Raw genomic sequence first — 20,859 nt, 5'->3', positions numbered from 1 at the left:
CTAATCAAGCCCTGAATATCACATTTTACGCAGCGATGCACATAAAGACCGCGCACGTGCGTGATCGACCGTGCCCGTGAGGACTTCGGACGGTTTTAGGTAGATTACATTGGCCGTGAGCCAAATGTTGCTACATTTTGCTACATTAATCCCCCGATTTATAGGGAATAAAACAAATCCGTCAATTCCGCCAACGGAAGGTTTGGATTTATTGATTCAATCCGTCAATTCCATCAACAGTAGGTCAAGGGTTAATCTCACTTATCACCATGGACTATGCAACTCTTAGGGGCCTAACTATATTGTGTTGAGACCTTAATTGCAGTTTCCTCCCCCCCACCACACAGATTTGAAGGAAGTGGATATTGTGAAATGCAAAGATTGCAGTTTTTGCATTACACAATCAGTTATTTCACTTCCTCTCCGGAGTACTGAGATCTCTTTTTCTTTCTTTTTCCTTCCTTTCTATTTTGAAGTCAGTCATAGTTATAGTTAAAGTGATGGGCCGCAATCATGTTAATTGTTTTTATAGCCTGTTACTCTACGTTCACTTCAGTAGCACGTTTTTGCAACCTAGGCAGTTAACTGGAAAGGGATAGGATATACATAATCTCCTCTCTGTTGACTGTCTGCACCAGGATCCAGTGTAAAGTACATGTTCACAGAAGCCACCCACTTTGATAACTCTCTTTCCCAAATCTATCATAGCATTGTTTGGTTCTGAAACCTTACCCATCCCACAATATACCCACCACTAGTCTAGAACTATAGGACTAAAGACCGGACTCGGTCTTTACTCGGTCTCGGACTAAGAGGGCTTAAGTAGGCTACTGCAGAGATTTACTGTCAATATCAGAATGCTATTTTGGTTTTGGTTCATTTTAATAATTAATCCTACTATAAAGCTGCAGGATCTCTGTCCGTCTGTGTAGTTCACACATCTCAGTGCCGTGCCCGATGTCGAGTGACTCGAGTCGGTCAGATAAGCGGTTGCTATCTAGCTATCTCTCTCTCTCTCTCTCTCTCTCTCTCTCAAATAAGGTGTTTTGGTATGAAAATATTGAAAACATAATTCTAAAGTCTAAACTATATCATAACTGCATGTGTGACATATATTATTGAGACAGTGTTCCTGTCTGTCTTGGATTATGACATATATTATCGAGGCCAACTGCATTGGCACCTGTTCTTGTATAAAGCTATGCTTGGAGATTGTCCTAAATAAATCTCATCTTTCCTGAAATGGGACTCTGAACCCTATCACACCTGGTCAAGTCATTTCCCCAAATTCAAGGTACCAAATGTTAACTCTGAACCAGGGGGGCAGTCAGACAGATATTTTGTGAAGCTACTAAGGAAATCGGGATTTCCTGAAAGTTCATATAATGGCCTGTTGTGGCGCTGTCATTGGGCCCAAAAAAACCCATAGCGAAGCTCCCACTGCCCGAATATCTTTACTCTAATTTGAGTAAAAAAACTGATAAAATATACAGCTAATCCCATTGTTAAAAACATGATTAAAGTTTGGCAGGATGTCAGACTTTATCTTTTGGATATCCAACCCAGTTTTCGATTCAGCCCAAATTGGGGAAATGAATATTTCACCCCAGGAAGGGCGGATGGGGGCTTCAAGATAAGGGGCCAAGCAAGGCCTGCTAAATACAATTTACCCCGTACACACTTCTTTAAGTACTTACAACTCAGAAGCTTTAAAGGGGTTAAACAGGTGAATTCTCTGACACTCCCTCCCCTGTCAATAATAGAAAAAGAGCTTATCAGAAACCCCTTTAATAGGGGCATCATTTCTGATTTATACTCTATGTTAGTAGAATTCTCTCCTGAATCCTCTGAATCCAAATATAACGCATGGAAGGCTGATCTACAAGAGGAATTGACATTGGAAGAGTGGAGCTCAGCCTGTATGGATGCTCAATCCCAGACGGGTAACACTCGGTTAAAACTGTTGCAATATAATTGGCTGATGAGGGTCTATATCACTCCAGAATTTTTTTATAAATTTAGTGCAGATATTCCAGATACTTGTATCAGATGTGGTAAAGACTCTTGTCTGTGGGCATGTCCAAGAGTGAAAGGAAGAAGTGAGGAGGGAGATTCAGAAGATATTGTCGATAGATATTGATCTTGACCCGAAACTGTTTCTATTAGGTCTTTACCCACCTGGCCATAAGATTCAGAGTAGCGAACAAAGATTTCTAGATTTATGTTTACTACAAGCCAAAAGGGCTATAGCCTTATCGTGGAAAAAGATAGGCAAACCCAGTATTGCTCAGTGGTTTAGGGAGTTATCATTGTGTCTTCCTCTGGAAAGAATTACTTATACATTGAAGAATAAACAGATGTTTGATAAGATATGGGGACGGTTTATCCAATATATTACGGTTAATGATTTATCTTATTTAATGGTGGAAACTGAAAAGGTCTAATTGTATTCTCTGTTTGGTCTTGTGGCCATAAGGACTCTGTTGTTGTTGCCCTTATTTTATTTTATTATACTGTATTCATGTATGTACTGTATGTTCTTGTTTTGCTTTTTGTTTGTTAGTTTTTCATTTTAAGTAATTGTATTGTCTGATGTATTATGTATTGTTTTGTTGTATTGTCTGTTTGTTAAAAAAAGAAAAACGCAATAAATATATTGTTAAAAAAAGAAAGAAAAACATAGCCCCATAGAAGTCCATGTATTTGGGCCCAACTTCACCTAGACTGTATTACCTTAATAAACATGGTCATGAATACTTTCTGCTTCCAGTCATTAGTTTAAAGTCTCATTTCTAATGTCATAATATTCTTTTTGGAAAATTATGGTCCCATTTATTAAAGAAATTACCATAAAGTCACGTATGTTCTGAGGGGCGTGGCTACCGTTTCAGTCTATGGTCGGGATTCCCCACCCACTCGAGTCAAAATAAAAACCAACGGAGAAGAAGGGGGGGAAGTCCCGCCTCGTTGTCTGGGCCAGCCAATGGCCAGCTGGGCCCAAACGGATCTAGAAAGATGGCGATGTACAATTCAAGGACTGACAGGCTTTTGTCCAACGCTTTGTGACAACGCTTTGTCCATATTTTTTACAGTCTATGCTCTGAACTAGGTAAATCTGCCTTTAGCTTCTGTGGCCCTAATACATGGAACGACCTACAAAATACATTCAAATTGACCACATTAGTACCCTTGCATCGTTTTAAAACCTTGGTGATCATACAGACCCCCACAAAGTGTAACTGTTTTTAGATCATTTTGAAATTTGTTTTAGCTTTTATTTGAAATTTGTTTTAGCTTTTTATTTGTAAACCTATGTAATTTCACATGTATACCTTGTATTGTATTATATTCTTTGTTTGTTTGGAGGCTGTTGTGTCTGAGCCTAGATATCTAAGTGTATCTGGTTGAGACAGTTTGCTTTGTAACTGGGACTGACGTGATGGAATGAAATGTGGGAGTGGCTGACATTGTGACAATGAAACAGAGACAGACAGACAGACAGACAGACTGACTGAAACTTCCCAATCAGTGCCATCATGTGACTGATTAAGAGCAACAAAATGGATGAGATGTGTAGTGTGCTGTTTTAACTGTGTGCAATGTCTACCATTTCTGTCAGATTGGTTTTTAATTGTCTCCACCAGGCCGAAGGTGTGGCTGAGACTATAGACTATGACGTCGTCCAAACATCATGCAAATCAGTACACATCATTTCTGTAGTCATGGGATCAAGGCAGATCTGTCAATTTTATTCATATTTCATCCTGATTGGATAAGATTAAAGTTTGCATGTATGTGCAATGACTTCATCAACGTTTGTTCCACCTCTCCCCCTCTATGCCCAGAAAAAGCATAGGTCTCTTTCAGGCTACATGAACTGGCAGAGACCTGTGCTCCGAGGAGCACTTGTTCGAGTTTGATCTCCAGTCACTGCAATGTTTGTCTTGATGTAGATGAACAATCATAGTACATTAAAATACAGCATATTTATTTGTTGCTGCTTTTTATCTCCATATCCTTGGGTGCATTTATTATTATTATTATTATTTATTGTTTTTGTGTTGTTGGTTTATGTTCCAGAAGACAACAATGGCCATGGTCCCAATTCCTTATCTGACAGAGAGACGCTGCCTGGGAATACAGAGGAGGTACGTAGGTGTCATGATCTTGTGTGCGTGCGTTGACCCGAATGCGACCCCCAGCTGCAGGTCAATTGGTGGTGCTGGAATAGGCACATTAAAATGTTGGAGCGGCATGCTCAGTATATATTTATAGCAACATAAATGTTGCTATAAATCACCGTTAGTCCCAAATGGGCCTGTCTATAGATGTTGACCGAGTGAATTTGTTTGTGAATTTAAATATAAATATAACAATAGAATACAAGACAGGTTGGTTGACAGAAAGGCCTTGAGGCTCTTGAGGTGCATCTGAGTGAGCTGCTGGTGAGTGCTTACTCGTGCCGAACAGCCGACGGCCTTATGAGTCGATTAGCGATTAAACAGCGGTGGGCGGAATAGGTTATCACCTGGGACAAAACTGCACATACGTAGGACATTGAGTGAAGACAACTAAAAATGAAATAGTCCTAGAATTTGGGAAACTGTTACTGGGTCTGCTAGCTCATACAACAGCAGGCTGTAGTTCTGCCTGTGCTTCAGGTCTGCAGCCCCCCCCCCCCCTCTCTGTCTATCAGATGTCATTATGGAGAGTGACTGACCCTCTGCTTACTTACTGTTATGTTCGCTGAGTCACAAGATCTGTTCCTCTCAAAGAGCTCCTCTGATTATTGCATTAGCTTCCCACCATGCCTGATATACAGCCTGCTGCCCGCAAGGCAAGCCACAGTGGAGAAGTGAGGATTTTACACTCTGTAAAATCACTGTTAATTTAACCACGATGTAAAAATAGGGTCAAATGGGTTAATTTTTTTTTTTGCAGGAATTATGTTTTTATATTGCTATTAACCAGTCGTTAAATAATACATGTTGGAATAACATATCCCCCCCCCCCCCCCCTTACTTCTCCCAGGGGTGGATGCAGTAAGGGTCTGATAAACAAGCAGGGTGTGGCTCTGCTACTGTTCCAACTGAAAAGATTATCTGTGTCTTATACTGTCTTCTAAGGTCAGGATAATATACTGTGTGGTATTTTCCCCGTACAGTATGGACAATATACACAATTCAATAGTAAACGTACTGAAAGTAGAGCTGGTTTTTCAAACACTTAGTCTACACTTTACACTGAGTATAATTATTTTGTTCTTACATTTTCTGGGCCTCAAGACATTTAATCTGCCATTAAAATGAGTCTGCAACTCTTTACGGTAAATTATTTCGGTACTCACTGCACTTGTGACCAAATTAAGAGTTACATAGCAGAACATACTGTATATTACATAGTGTAGGAATAGCAATGATCTATTCTGGGGGAATACAGCCAGATGGAAGTGTTTTAAAGATGAATATAATTGTCATGGATGTAGACAGAGTCGAACCCAAGTGCAGAGTAACAACAAACAAGAATAGATGTTAAGTATTTAATAAAGAATAAGGCAGATCTTACACTGAAGTAGTAGGCAGGAATCAGATACAGGTGGTCGCTGGGTTGGAGCTGAACTGGAAATGGCTGGCCGGGTGGGCTTGGTGGCTAGGCGATCCAGGGAGACTTTCCCCCCCGTTTGTTGGCACTACGGGGACCTCCCAGAGCTAGGCGGGTGCCCATACTGTATATGGTTCCTTGACTTGAACAGGCTCGGGATAAACAGGTATCTTCACACGGCTGCGAAAATATGTAAACAAGTCCACATACTCAGTTTTCTGCTTGTCTGCAACAGGGCTGGTGGGTTGCAGACTCATGACTCCAAGCCGAATAGAGTGAGGAGCTGGCTGGGAAGCATGAAGCAAGCTAGTCTCAAAATCATTAAGCCTCCTACGGACAACATCCAAGTGTGGAACAAAATGACTAACCCATGGCTTCTCTTTGAACCACTGTTGCAGAATAGAAATCTCCTCCTGAAGTCTAGCATGCAGGTTAGGGGGAGAGGCCATGAGATGATCCACAACATTTTGAATAGTTCTAACTCTGCTGGGTTCATATTTGTGGTCAGTTCATACTGTCATGGATGTAGACAGAGTTGAACCCATGTGCAGAGTAACAACAAACAAGAATAGATGTTAAGTATTTAATAAAGAATAAGGCAGATCTTACACTGAAGTAGTAGGCAGGAACCAGGCAATTGCAAAATGAGAAAGTAGTCAAAACAGGAATCCAGGGACAAGCAACCATGACATCAAACTATGAACTGACAATGAGAGTTTGTAAAGAGTCCAGTTTTACAGGAGCAGGTTGATTGGCAAAGTGTCCACAGGTTGGCTGACGAGGGAGTTGAAGACAGGTGTGTAAATGGGACTGCAGTGTGGTGGAAATGAATGTGGGAGTGGCCATGATGGAGTCACAGACTGAGGGAGAGAGAGACTGTGACAAAAATAAATTTTGCCCCATAATGAAGCATTCCATGGAAAGACATTTAATTTCAGATTCAGCATGGGAGAGTACAGACTACGTTTCTCCTCCCTAGATTCAGACCAAGTATAGTATAATGATAGGCATGCCTTTTGCAAGTTGCTGGACATTGTCCAAGACCGTCCTTGGTGTGGTTGTGGAGAGTGGGGTTTGATTACTCCACTGTGGTCAGTTGAGGCCAGGTCCTCAGGTCCAACATTTCTGGGGGTCCCCAGCCAAAAACGTTGAGAACCCCTGCTGTACTGTACTGTCACTGTACTGTACTGTAACACCCCAAATCATCATATATACAGTTAGAGAGAGAGAGTGTGTGTGTGTGTGTGTGTGTGTGTGTGTGTGTGTGTGTGTGTGTGTGTGTGTGTGTGTGTGTGTGTGTGTGTGTGTGTGTGTGTGTGTGTGTGTGTGTGTGTGGCTGCGCAACAGTGACACACAAACGCTATTTCGTGCTCAGACGGACAGCCAGTGACACACATAGTTGTATATAGGAGTGGTTGCACCACTCAATAAAAACTGTTGTACAGCTTTGTCTTAAGAAAACAGACATTCCACAAAATTCCTTTTAATCTAATATGTGACCAGATTTGACTGAGGGGCTACCATCATGCAACCACCATCTTTTCACCAGAGGAGAGAAACTGAATTTATGTATTTATTATCCAAAATGAGTTAATAGCACAGGCAGACTATATTCACATACTAGAGCATGTCTGAAATAAATATCAGAGCTGAAATTGACGAGTAAATATTAAATAAATGCTTAAACATGTAGCTAGGTGTAATGTTAGAGAGTAGAGAGACCACATGAAGTGAACCTTTCAAGTCTGTTTTCTCAACTCGCTGTTTTATGCAAGACATTACTCTATAAGCCACATCTCCAAAACTGGTGGGTCAAACTGAACCACCATTACAGTATGTCAATTTGAAGCTTTCATATGACATGAAAAAACGAAAATTCAAAAAAATCCAATGGCAGTCCCTCAGTCGAATTTGGTCACATATTATGTGTACACAGCCCAGAAAATATATGTTTTTACTTTGTCTATGTCAAAAAGTTAGAACTCTCTGCTTTCACTTTCCAGCTTAAGCTCAGCCACTCAGTGCGGTGTCTCCATGCAGGCAACATGACATGACTCTTTCATTTCCTGTACTGTATCTACAGTGTAAAAGTAAACACATTTCAAGAGATTCTACTGGAAAATGCATTGCATGTGACTCTTTGGCTAATTGTTTTTTCTTTCTCCCTTACAGACTGATAATTTACATCTGAATAAAGACACTGTGTTCTTCAGGGATGGGCTGCGTAGGATCGACTTTGTGATATCCTATGTAGATGACAAGGATGGAGATGGAAAGAAACAGGTGTGTGTGTGTGTGTGTGTGTGTGTGTGTGTGTGTGTGTGTGTGTGTGTGTGTGTGTGTGTGTGTGTGTGTGTGTGTGTGTGTGTGTGTGTGTGGGGAGGTTTCCTTGAACTTGAGCTGTAGTTGCCTGCATATTGCAAACAGACCTACATCATCCCCACGGCTTCCAGGTTACATTCATCAATGGGAGAAAACTTCTTGTTTTCAAAAAAAGATATGACTTACACTACCTTTAAATTGTTACCAGACGGATAGAAAGCAACAAGAAACTGTCTACAGGTGACAGAGAGCAATCTGTCTCCCACACAGCCACATGCAACAAGTATTCAATAAGAATCCATGAAGGATCCTCATTCAGGACGTTCCCTTGTTACAGAACGGGAGAGGATCCTTGAGAGAAAGACTGTTTAGGGAGGTCTTAAAGGTTTTGTGTGTTGGACAGTGCCAGCGAGGGAGCAGGAGTGACTTTTCCCTTTGGCCAACAAGACGCTCCTAGTAACCTCCACACCCCACTGAGCAGAAAAGCCACATGGCCACAACAGCACAGCGGTATGCTGTCTACGCACTGGCCAGGAATCAACAGGCTTCTACCAGGCTTTGTCTATCTCTTTGTTACCAAACATGACAGGAGGGGCTTCAGAAACCCTAAAATGTGTGTGTGTGTGTGTGTGTGTGTGTGTGTGTGTGTGTGTGTGTGTGTGTGTGTGTGTGTGTGTGTGTGTGTGTGTGTGTGTGTGTGTGTCTGTGTGTGTGTGTGTTGTGTCGATCTGTAGGAGAGGCGGAGGGAATTTGAGGACAACCTTGAGAAGGCAGGACTGGAACTGGAGACAGAGGACAAATCGGTAAGAACTTAAACAGAAGAACTCTGCCGCCCCCGAGTGGTCTTGATGCTGAAACGCATCAAACCTGTTAAAACTATCTTAAAGGGATGGCCCATTGCTAGTTCATTTATTATAGGAGAATAAGTTGCTATGTCTCCCAGTATCATTGTTATAAAATTAAGATACAATCATTGCCACAAAGTAATTAAAGATAGTATTCAAAGATGTAGCCTATCGTATACCTATTTGTACCTAGGTAATTCAAATACATTTTGCTATATTTAAAATGTGACTAGACACAGGAGCTAAACCTTATCTCCTGTGTGTACCCCTCAGGACTCAGATGATGGCAAGACATACTTCTTGAAGATCCATGCTCCATGGGAGGTGTTAGCCACCTATGCAGATGTTTTGAAGATCAGGGTTCCTTTCAAAGCCAGTGACATCACCCACACCAAAGAAGCCCCTCTGGAGTGGCTTTCTCGTCCCTTCCGCTTGCCAGAGCGCATTATGCATCCAGAACCCGACTATTTCACCTCTCCTTTTGACAAGGGCAAGATTGATTTCTTCCTCATCAAAGACAAGGATACATTTTTCCCACCTTCTACAAGAAACAGAATTGTGAGTCGCAGGTGTTTAAGTTGATTATTTGACGTTATGTCATTTTAAAAGTCGTTCTGACTAAAGTGTATGGCAGAGTCCACACCACCACTATAAGTTGATAATGGAGATGATTGAAGATACGATTACGAATAGCTAACGCTGATCTGGTATTCAGTAGCTGGCATTACATACAACTATCTCACATCGTTAAAGTCTTTCTGCTCCATTGAGACAGACATCTGTCTCTCTCTCACCCTCTCTCCCTTCTTGTGTGCTTTGACACAGGCTTACCTGTGTCTGAAACAGTGATTCATAAGTGTAGTAGAATAATAAATTCAGAGTAATTCACGTGAGACCATACATGTAGCCTATGTGCATAATGCATATATTGATTCAGCTATATGGATAAATGTATTTATATTAATACGTTTCCGCAGTTGTTCAATTGTACAGTTGCTCTTTTAGTATGGAGTATCCCTTAATGGGTAATACTAATAACAAACAGTGTACAAAGAGTGTACAAATATACAAATTTAACCAAATGGACAGTTATTTAACTAATCTGTATACAGTATTTTAATACAAGACTAGTGGTTTTTGGACTCCATTCTCTACCGATCTCACTGGTATTAAAAAAACAATCTCCCGCGTGGTATAGGCCTATCTTTTTTCAACTCCTGGGAAGGACATAAATGTAGGACATAAACAAGCCTTGGCTTGTTTTGCCTTTATTTTCAGTGAAGATTGACAGGAAAGAGGGAGAGAGAGAGAGACATGCTGCAAAGGTCTTTTGGGAAGGGGACTCGAACCCGCCACGTGCTGTCTAGGTGCCCCGTGCCCGGACCGCTAGGCCATAGATCTAGGGATGAATTGCAGATCTAACACTGAAGATTTTACTATGTGGAAATTGTTACAAACAAAATATAGACATAATGATCTCCAGTATTTTAACCCATTCCTTCCTTGTTGTTAGGTCTACTACATCCTGGCTCGCTGTCCATACTACAAAGAGGACCGCAAAGAGAAAGACAAGAAAGGCATCAAGCGTTTGCTCAGCAATGGGACATACACCGCAGCCTTCCCATTGCATGATGTAAGCCAAGGCAACAACTAAGAGAACTGCGTCGCTGTTGGGTGAATACATTGTATACCAAAACCGTTACTTTTCAAGAAATAGAAATATAACCGGCATTCCAATCAATCCAATGTAGTTATTAAGTCACAAGCTTTTCTTTTTTTCTTTACTGATAAAGCCCACAGACATCATAACTATTCTGAACCTGCTGTCCTTTTGTGGACATGCCTTCATTGGTGAAATTCTTCAACAATGTTTTGTGTAAAAACACATCTACAAACTCAGTTTGTGTTGCATTACATTCACAATGCATTGCAATCTTGTACATATTCTATTTTCGCCATATGATAATATGAAGTATAAATAGGGCTTCATGAAAAAACTGACAAACGAAAGGCAAGGCAAGTTTGTTTGTATAGCACATTGCAACAAAATTGTAATTGATGTGTCCCAATACCACGGATGTACCATTTTGGCAATACTTTATATAATGCATTATAAACATACTTATAAATTATAATGCACTATAACCCGCTTATAACACTGTATATTATAGTTATCACTCGTAAATATTCACAATGGTGTATAACAATAATCATAAAACATTATAAAGCCAATTATCATGACTAGGTGTAGGTGAATGATCATAATGCTGTAGAAATGTTGGACGCGCACAGATTTCAGTGTTGTTTAACTGCCAACAAAAGATGTACACATTTCAGCTGGATATTGCATTCCTTTTGTTCTCTGTTCAAAATGTCATGTTTAGTCATAATTCTTCTCTTCCAGTTTATACTTTATAGTTACTCTGATTTGAACATTATTTCACAGTGGAACAACTGATTTATGAACAATTTCTTTCACTGTCAAATAGTTGATCTTAAATAGATGTTTATACTTCTGCTTTCTCTCTCTCTTTTTAGAGTCGATACTGGAAAAGGTCTAGAAATTCAGAATGTGAGAGTGAACGCTATAATCTGTACCAAAACTGGGCCAGGTTACTTAGTTTCTATAAAGAACAACCTCTTAACCTTATCAGGTGAGTAAGTAATATCTGGATATAGTCAGTCATGTACCATGAATGAATGAATGAATGAATGAATGAATGAATGAATTAGGTGATAAAGGGAAAGAGCACATAATCAGCACTTCCGCAAAATAACTCAATATCACCAAGTATAAAAACACAATAAGCCCTAAGCGTGCATGTGCTCACACCGAGCTTGGATTCTGCCTATACTAGGCGGACGGATTCTGCTGATGCTTTTCAATGGGAACGAAGCGTTTCTTTTGTTTTTGTTTGTTTTTTGGAAATCCTCAAATGGCTAACAAACCGCTCCGTTCCCATTGAAAAGCATTGGCAGAATCTGCCGTCCTATAGGCAGAATCACAGTTGGGTGTGACACCGAAGTCCATTTCTGTCAATGCTTTTCAATGGGAACAGAGTTTTTATTTTTTTCCTTTTCATTCCATTCCCATTGAAAAGCAAGCAGGTAGAATTAAACTTTGGTGTGAACCGTGTGACGCTACGTGTGCCCTAAGACAACTATACACATAACAGACTATGACACAAGATAGCAGCATCAGACAGCAGCAGCATTACAATTACTGGCAAACAGCCTAGGCACCTTTACATATTTTAAATGTCTAAAACCTTGATTGTGTGGGGTTTTGTGCGGTGATTTTGTGATCTGCACTGATGTTTGCATAATCTATTGTTTACAGAAAATATTATGGAGAAAAGATTGGGATCTACTTTGCCTGGCTGGGGTTCTACACTGAGATGCTGTTCATTGCAGCTGTCATTGGCCTTGTATGTTTTGTCTACGGACTGCTCAGCTATGATGACAATATGTCTAGGTCAGTACCACCAGGGGTCATCAGTGAGCTCCTTTATGATTAATAAAATCCATCCATCCATCCATTATAATATAAAAATACTGATTAAAAGCAAAATATAATTAATATTCAATTCCATTCAATACTACTACTGTCTACTACTACTACTACTTTACTTGGAAAACGATTTTATTTGCATTATTTTGTCCTTCAGAATATTTTCATATGCATTTTTCCAGAGTGTTTTCATGCTGCTGTTCTATTTGTCGTTAAGTAAAGAGATCTGCGATCCCTCCATTGGCGGTAGTATTGTGATGTGTCCACTTTGTGATAAGAAGTGCAGTTTCTGGAAACTCAACTCGACCTGTCTCTCATCCTGGGTAAGACCAGGAAAACCTGCTGTAATTTGTAACGTTTGAGTTATACAGTATATTGAATATCAGAAAGATATGTATGATTCCCATGTTCCTGTTTTTTATTTATTCCCAATTTGAATGACTCGTGACATGTCAACCACAGACAATCAATCCAAGTGAAATGCACCCTTCTGTGTAGTATGTCTGTGTCACTTTTTTCTGGGATGCTAAGGAACTTATAACGTGCCATATGCTCTCTCTCTCTCTCTCTCTCTCTCTCTTTCTCTTCCAGCAATCCCATCTGTTTGATAATGAAGGGACTGTGTTCTTTGCCATATTTATGGGGATTTGGGGTAGGTGTCTGGTCATGATGCCCTCAGTGTGTTTAACCTGGCTTGTTAATGTATTCCCCACTGTTTGACAGATTGGGACAGTTAAAGGCTTTTCACACAGTAGCTAGCATCAATCTGTCCCCATACTGTTGTAGCCCAGATCTGTCCTTGCCTCCAGTAGTTTTGGCTTCGTACTACAGTGGTTGCTTTAGTTGAGAACGCTTTACTGTAATAGGGCCTAATTCTGAACAGGAATTATAATTTCGTATTATGGTGTGGCAGGGTCAAAAAGATCACATGTTGTGAGATTGAAGATCTGCTATCTTTTATGCACGACACCACCATACAGCAAACTATAACTTAAGCCTATTAGCCTAGTATTTTATTTATTTATTGTTTTATGTACAAAATAGGGAAGGAGGGGTTAATGTGGTTAAGATAGATTCTTATGTCCGTTCTCCCTATCCGTTTTGTCAGTAACCCTCTTTCTGGAGTTCTGGAAGAGGCGTCAAGCCCGACTGGCGTACGAGTGGGACTTGGTGGATTTTGAGGAAGAACAGCAGCAACTCCAGATGCGACCCGAGTTTGAAATCAGATGCACTGAGAAGAGACTCAACAGGATCACTCAGGTAGGTAGTAATGCCAGCCTGTGTCATACATGGATATGAATGCAATTTAAAAAAAAACACTGATGAATCCCAGGTTATGCATATTATTTCTTCTTTCAGGAAATGGAGCCATACCTACCTATGACCAGCAAATGTGCCCGCTATTGCCTCTCTGGAGCAACTGTTCTCTTCTGGGTAACTGAATGCTATGCTCTGTGTGTCTGTCTGTCTGTCTGTCTGTCTGTCTGTCTGGCTGGCGATGACATCAGGAAATGACAGTTTTCTACCTCTGGTCTGCTGAGGCAGGATTTCAGAGAAGAAGGGAAGATATAACCTCATTGTTAGCTCTGTAGCAGTGGCCGGCATCGGATCGGACTAGTGAAGAAACACGGGGAAGGTTGCCGTATATTAGATTAGTCGATGGGTGGCTCTTCCAAGAGAGATTTTGCGCTCTCATTAGAAGGCGGGCATAAGTGCCATCCAACCGTTTCTCACTTTCTCTAATTTCTTTGAAAGTGTCTATGTCTCGGAGCCATAGAGTAGAATCGTCTCGACGGTCGTCATAACTCATGCTTTACTGTACTGTATATGTATGCACTCTCAACAGGTCTGTCTGATAGTAGCCTGTATTATTGGAGTCATAGCCTACAGGCTGGCTGTGTTTGCAGCCTTTGCCAGCATCATGAAAGACAGCCCGACCAGGAAGATTCAGCTGGTGGGAAGCCTCATCACTCCCCAACTGGCCACCTCCGTCACTGCCTCCTGCATCAACTTTGTGATCATCCTCATTCTGAACTTCTTCTATGAGAGGGTGGCCATCTGGATCACTGATATGGGTGAGTGGTTTTCAAAAGTGGTGGAAGAGTCAGTTCTCGGCCTGATGAACACCTTAACTGGTCTCCTCTACATTTTTTGAGTGCTCGGATGTCTTTTTTACTTTCTTTTTTAAAAGATTTGGTGGACAGGAGAGAGGGCGAGAGAGAAGGGGAGAGACATGCAGCAAAGGTTGTCATGAACGGGACTCGAACACGTGACGCGCGGTCGGGCCAAAGTCGATACGTGGCATGCGCCTGGACCACTTGGCCAGCGGGAGCCCCGAGTGCTCAGATCTCTTAAATTACACTGTAGCAATTCCACAGTGTAAACTTATTTTGTAAAAGTCCTGCGCTCAAAATCAATTCAATGTTCAAAGGTATTTAAATAAACATCACACCTGTGTGAAGTGAGGGGCACTCATATCATCGTACATCAACCATTAATTGTCAATGAATGGATGATGTGTAGGACAAAAATCGCCAATTTGCTCGTCTACATAGGACGTAAATTCTCCATTCATTGTAAATGGGAATATACATCTTTGTGTAAGATGAAAATCTACACTATAGCCCCTCAAAATCATACTTTAAGTAGAAAAAGCAAAAGTTCTCAACACAGAATGCCAATTTCAGAATCATATACAGTATTATGTTATTTGAAAAACATTATTAATCATTTACCACCAACTTTGACCAAAAAAGGTTAGCTAGAACCATATGAGGTTGAAGTATTTGGAATACAATGTATTTATTTGATCTTCAAGCACAGGTACAGTATAATGTATGAACATTGAAACAATCTGGGAACCTGAAAGAAACTGGGAAATGTATTCATATTGAAATGGTTTCTTTCCATAGAAATCCCCAAGACTCACCTGGAATATGAGAACAAACTGACCATGAAGATGTACTTGTTCCAGTTTGTCAACTATTACTCCTCTTGCTTTTATGTGGCATTCTTCAAGGGAAAGTTTGTGGGCTATCCAGGCAACTATACATACATGTTTGGCAAGTGGAGCAGACTGAGGAATGAGGAGGTCAGAACCTTTTATAACTTATCATATAAATCATATTGGACTTGGCCTAATGTGTAGGTAATTGATTAGATTTTACATATCACAAAATCCTTAGTTTCCATCCATAGTTTTAACTGTACTCCATTTTCTCCCAGGATTTGTTTCTGGCATCCTAATTTAAGAACCTACCAAATTAACCATTTTCTGATTGTCCCGTGGTTGTCAATGCTGTATATTGTATAATATTGCGTTGTGTGTGTATTTGACTTCGCTAAACAAATGATCTCTTGCATGTATCTCTGTCCCAGTGTGACCCAGGAGGTTGTCTGATTGAACTGACTACACAGCTATTGATAGTGATGGCAGGAAAGCAGCTTTGTGGGAACATCCAGGAATCTCTGCTGCCGTAAGTCCCTCTCACCTCCCATTCATAAACTCACTGTACAACATTCAACTGGCGGCAAGAACATGTCACCTTGATAAATGCCATCAGTGTATCTATATCACAGTGGGAGAATAGTTGAGAGACAAGCTGAGATTAGGTTTGCCTGCCTTTCAGATCAGGAAAATCAGATATTGAAAAAAAAAAGTTTTCCTGGCTTCAGCTACGCTATCTTTAACTATGGAGGCATTGTTAGAGATATGAATTTGAGGTGAGACCCTTTTTACGGACACGTCTGGGGTTGGGGAGGGACTTAGTGAAGGGCTAATTATTCCTATGTGTGCATACACAATGGCAAATAAAGGGCCAGTATGATACAGTATCTGAATCTGGCATTAAAGCAGGACATAGAAGGCCAAGCCACACCATGACAACATCTATGAACTCAACTGGCAAGGAAAAATGAACAGGACACAGGGAGGTTTAAATACACAAAGACTAACTAGACACAGGTGAAACAGAACTACAATCAACACATGATTGGTTGAGACTGAACAGGACACAGGTGAAATACAATTGCAATGCAGACTGGTGAGAGTGAGACAAGACAGTTAGCAACAATTAGAGCAGACAGGAAACAGGAACTACACAATAAAATTACACAGTTCATGACAAATATTCTCTCATTCACTTGCTGTAATTTCCTACTGGTAAGTGGTAATTAAAGCCTCTTGTCAGTTCTCTGGACATCACTATTTTATTCTCAGGCTTTGTTCAGACGAATCCGATTATTAATATCCGTACGCGATCAGATCAGATTGTGTATTCAGACATTGTTGACCTGCCTGCATTGGTTGCTGTGGTAACGATATAACGACTAAGACACTTTGTATATCAGATTCAAATGCATTTATTTACAGGCTGATGCGAAACTGGTGGGGCAGCAGAAAGGGCAGGAGACAACCAGAGAACCAGTACAGTCGCTGGGAGCAAGACCATCGCCTGCTGAACTTCAGCCAGATTGGGTTATTCTATGAGTACCTGGAGATGGGTGAGATACTCACCCAGATTACAGTTCTGGGTTCATATATCGGATAGATAGAATACCTCCTTATTTTATATACAAATATGTTATAAATGATATGATTTGGGTTTAAAACCCAAACTTTACAACAACTTTATAACAAGCAAACAGTACCTTATATTAGGAAACAAAGCATTAAAAACATACATACAACAAACTAGCATTTGTCACTCATTAATCCGTTTTCTCTCTCTCTCTTTCTGCCCTTCCAGTGATCCAGTTTGGCTTCATAACCCTGTTTGTGGCCTCCTTCCCCCTGGCTCCTCTGCTGGCCCTCTGCAACAACATCCTGGAGATCAGGGTGGATGCCTGGAAGTTCACCACACAGTACAGGCGACCCGTTGCATCCAAGGCCAGAAACATTGGAGCCTGGCAGGAAATCCTCAACGTGGTGGCCATCTTGTCTGTCGTCACAAATGTGAGCTGTCATTCTATATTGTAGTCTGTCCGCCCCCCCCCCCCCTCCCTTACATTTGTTACTTAACCCATTTAGACCTGAGATCAGATTCTAAAAATGTCTTCTACATCCTGACAGTTTTCTGAAAAAGATATGTTTCTATGTCAGTCGTTCTTCGATTTTTCAAAAATAGCAGACCTACAAGCTCGTAGCACGCCACTCGGTGGTGCGCTATGAGCTTGTAGATCTGCTATTTTTCAATAGCTAAAGCGTAGCACAATGCTAACACCAAAAGGGGTTCCCGCCCCTAATCTCTATGTAAATAGTTTGACAGCCTTGTGTGGTTTCTCTTTTCTCAGGCATTCATCATGGCATTCACCTCTGACATGATCCCACGCTTGGTCTACCTGTATGCCTACCACAGTGGCACAGAGGCCAGCATGATGGGCTACATAAACAACAGCCTGTCGGTGTACAACATCTCACAGATCTCTGCTTACAGTATGCCAGAAGAAGGCGAAAGAGCTGCCTGGTTTGATAGCTCCTTCATCACCACCTGCAGGTACTGGGGACTATATATGCACTATGCAGTATACATGTGTGTGACATTAAATTGGCCATACATTTGGGATTTGCCATGTTTTGGACAGAAATAACTTAAATATGTATTACTTTGGTATAAAAATGTTTAAGGGTTTAAGGTCAATGTTTAAGGCCAATGCCTTTAGATACATTATGCATTACATTAGTGACACTACAGCTATACACTTGTTGATTTGTTCAGGTACCGTGATTACCGTTACCCTCCAGGCCACCAGAGGGAGTATACGCACACGATGCAGTTCTGGCACATCCTGGCAGCTAGAATGGCTTTCATAATTATTATGGAGGTAAATACAAATAATCAACTTATTTCTAGTACTCTGCAGCAACAGGTGCTCTAATCATTTGTCAAGGTGTATGTTACTAGATCAAAGACTCTCTGCCTCTCCTTCTCCAGCACGTGGTGTTTGTGGTGAAGTTCTTTGTGGCGTGGCTCATCCCCGACGTTCCTTCGGAGGTGAAGGCTCGGATCAAACGTGAACGATACCTGATCCAGGAATACCTGCATAACTACGAGGTGGAGAAACTCAAACTTCAGCTGAGTGCTAGTTTCATGACAGAATCACGGTCAGAGCTCTACCCTGGGTTCTGCTCTGCTAGAGACAAATGTGAAGTGCTATCAGAGTGCCTGTAGTAGGCTATCACTTCCTCCTAACACCACCCAAGCCTATATGGGAGTTCATTGTCGACCAAAATCATATCAAGGGCTTTTATCAGTGGGATAAAAGTGTTATTATCTGTTTATGGTAAAAAGCAGCTGTCAAACTATACTCCTATATTAGGATATGTGTAGAGGCAGCAAGAAAGACATTGATTTGCTTTGTTTAAATATTACTAATCTCGTTGAAGGCATTTTTTTTGCACTTTCTCAGCATGTGCCATGGCAGATTGCTGGCACTGTGTTATGGTGACAGTGGGATATGAGAGAGATTGTAATTGTAATTACAATTGCAGTTACCATTCCCAACTTAAAACCATGTATTTGAGTGTTCTCTCCAGTGTACATATCTTGACTAAAATAAATGTGATGTATGCAGTGGTTCAGAGCCATTCAAATATCAACTGCTTTTGATGCTTCAAATTAGAACGTAATGACGAAGAGTTGAACCCTAATGACCCTTGTGTGTGTCAGTTTTGAAAGGTTTTAAAGTCTACATACCTGCAGTTAGTATCTAATTCAAATGGTTTGACATATCCCTTATTTCCTTTTACATTAATGAATGAACAGTTAGAACACTTATCATATATTGTGTTATGGGGAGAGTATAATCGATTTAAGCTATCAACTTTAAGAAGGCCCTATACCGCCGATAATGGTACTGATACTGTAACACCCAAAATATGTGATTGCATATGTTCTGCCTATAGGAACCATATGTTATTTATAATCAAATGTACAATCCCCTTAATGTGTCTATGGCACACACAACTTGTTGTGGGACCAAACCTGTGCATTTCCCAATAATATACAGTATGACAAAGGGGGTGTAGAGGAAAGAGTGATGATACACTGGTAACTTAAAAGATGTTACGAAATGCAGGTGTACCTGTGTGTGCACTTTGAAGTTGTGAAGTTGAACAGAGATATCTGCATTCCAAATGGATGTTTATTTTACTGCTGTTGTGACATTCCGAACACACAGCTCTTCCTATAGACTTCTCCCCTATTCGTCTGAAGTCTGAGGAAGGTGCTTGGAACGTCACAATAGCAGAAATGCAATACCTTTTAGCAGGACTGATTATTTGTTCAACAAGGTATTTTTTGAACCAGCACATAATCTAATGGGCATTGAGATTTGCATGTCTTTTTTTATCCTATCTGTATGGTTTTAAGTAGACCAAGTTTATCAACCCTCCCCCTCCTAGTTGAAGATGAACTTTAAATGAACTGCTTCTCATAGTGTGCATGGCTATTAATCATCCCTGTGTCTATCTTTATGATGGATGTTGATTGATGATAATTGAATTCAAATGGATTGGTTTGGATGGTAACATGTGAATATGGATGTTCAGTTGCTGGTTATTCCCTATTCATACAGTGTGTTATGCGTTTACGATGCATCAGAAGAATGTTATTTATTGACACATGGCTGGTTCCCAAAGTGTTTGTGTCTGGAGTCAATTATTTACTTTTACTGTTCATTTTATAGAAGTACATTTAACTATACTTGAGCATAATTGTTATAATACATGTCTACTTCTGCTACAAATAGGATTGGAAACAGTCCTTTTATTTCTTTACAGCAGCTTATATGTCGTTTGTTTTCAAAGTTTCAAACTTTCTTTTTTTTTTTTTTGGGGGGGGGGGGGGGGGGGGGGTATTTCTTTGCAGCAGAGTCTTGCACTATATGTTCTTTGTATGTTTCTCATTTCTATTCTGCTTTGTTTTACTGATTTGTGCTGTGCTTTATGTACTTATTCCAAATGTCCAGGTATACCATTATTCACTATTTGACAGTCAAATCGTTTACAGATCTTTGATGGGTTTAATATAATAAGCAGACGTATTTGTGTCTGTTCTCTGAAAAAACAAAGATGACTTAATGCCTGCCTGATCCTGTAAAGTGCAAGATCAATTTTACTGCCGCAAAACACCTGCCTTAAATATACCAATCACAATTCAAATGTGTCATATTTCATACTGTTGTTCTTGCTATAGAGGCTATGTCTTTTTTATTGCAAGCTGCAAGCTGGCCATGTTTTGTTTGCATGAATTGCTATTGAGTGAATGCTTTGCGAATTTAAATTGAATGTTATACTGTTTATTAACTAATTACAGTCATGGTAACATTGATAATAATTAATAAATGAAGGAATACTACAATTTCAGTCAGATGGATGTGCAATGTGTAATGTGTTTGATGAGCGCCAGATGGCGCTCAAGCTCCACGAAACATTCAGGAATAAAATTTATATCTTCTCCTCCCCTTTGTGTTCAAATTGTATAAGAATACTTATAATAACAACGGCAGCACATTATTATTATTTGTGTGTAAGCACATTATTATTATTGTGTGTGTGTGTGTGTGTGTGTGTGTGTGTGT

General features: G+C 40.4%; 1 protein-coding gene across 1 annotated transcript in view; it reads left to right on the top strand.

Annotated features, from left to right (window-relative positions):
* Nucleotides 1-20,729, top strand: part of ano5b (anoctamin 5b) — a 35,506-nt gene extending 14,777 nt beyond the window's left edge. The window contains exons 2-20 of the mRNA XM_080758844.1: nucleotides 4,081-4,148; nucleotides 7,774-7,884; nucleotides 8,658-8,726; nucleotides 9,042-9,326; nucleotides 10,282-10,401; nucleotides 11,307-11,422; nucleotides 12,109-12,243; nucleotides 12,497-12,602; nucleotides 12,871-12,931; nucleotides 13,388-13,539; nucleotides 13,639-13,713; nucleotides 14,126-14,354; nucleotides 15,192-15,370; nucleotides 15,658-15,755; nucleotides 16,652-16,782; nucleotides 17,028-17,233; nucleotides 17,572-17,774; nucleotides 17,997-18,102; nucleotides 18,213-20,729. Of these exons, the coding sequence (XP_080614970.1) occupies nucleotides 4,081-4,148; nucleotides 7,774-7,884; nucleotides 8,658-8,726; nucleotides 9,042-9,326; nucleotides 10,282-10,401; nucleotides 11,307-11,422; nucleotides 12,109-12,243; nucleotides 12,497-12,602; nucleotides 12,871-12,931; nucleotides 13,388-13,539; nucleotides 13,639-13,713; nucleotides 14,126-14,354; nucleotides 15,192-15,370; nucleotides 15,658-15,755; nucleotides 16,652-16,782; nucleotides 17,028-17,233; nucleotides 17,572-17,774; nucleotides 17,997-18,102; nucleotides 18,213-18,449 (2,687 nt within the window). The 3' untranslated portion in view covers nucleotides 18,450-20,729. The remainder of the gene's footprint in view (nucleotides 1-4,080; nucleotides 4,149-7,773; nucleotides 7,885-8,657; nucleotides 8,727-9,041; nucleotides 9,327-10,281; nucleotides 10,402-11,306; nucleotides 11,423-12,108; nucleotides 12,244-12,496; nucleotides 12,603-12,870; nucleotides 12,932-13,387; nucleotides 13,540-13,638; nucleotides 13,714-14,125; nucleotides 14,355-15,191; nucleotides 15,371-15,657; nucleotides 15,756-16,651; nucleotides 16,783-17,027; nucleotides 17,234-17,571; nucleotides 17,775-17,996; nucleotides 18,103-18,212) is intronic.
* The last annotated feature ends 130 nt before the right edge of the window (nucleotides 20,730-20,859 follow it).

The sequence above is a fragment of the Protomyctophum bolini genome (assembly GCF_963924005.1).
Source record: "Protomyctophum bolini genome assembly, chromosome: 1".
Taxonomy (NCBI): domain Eukaryota; kingdom Metazoa; phylum Chordata; class Actinopteri; order Myctophiformes; family Myctophidae; genus Protomyctophum; species Protomyctophum bolini.
This window is presented reverse-complemented; position numbering and strand designations above follow the sequence as displayed.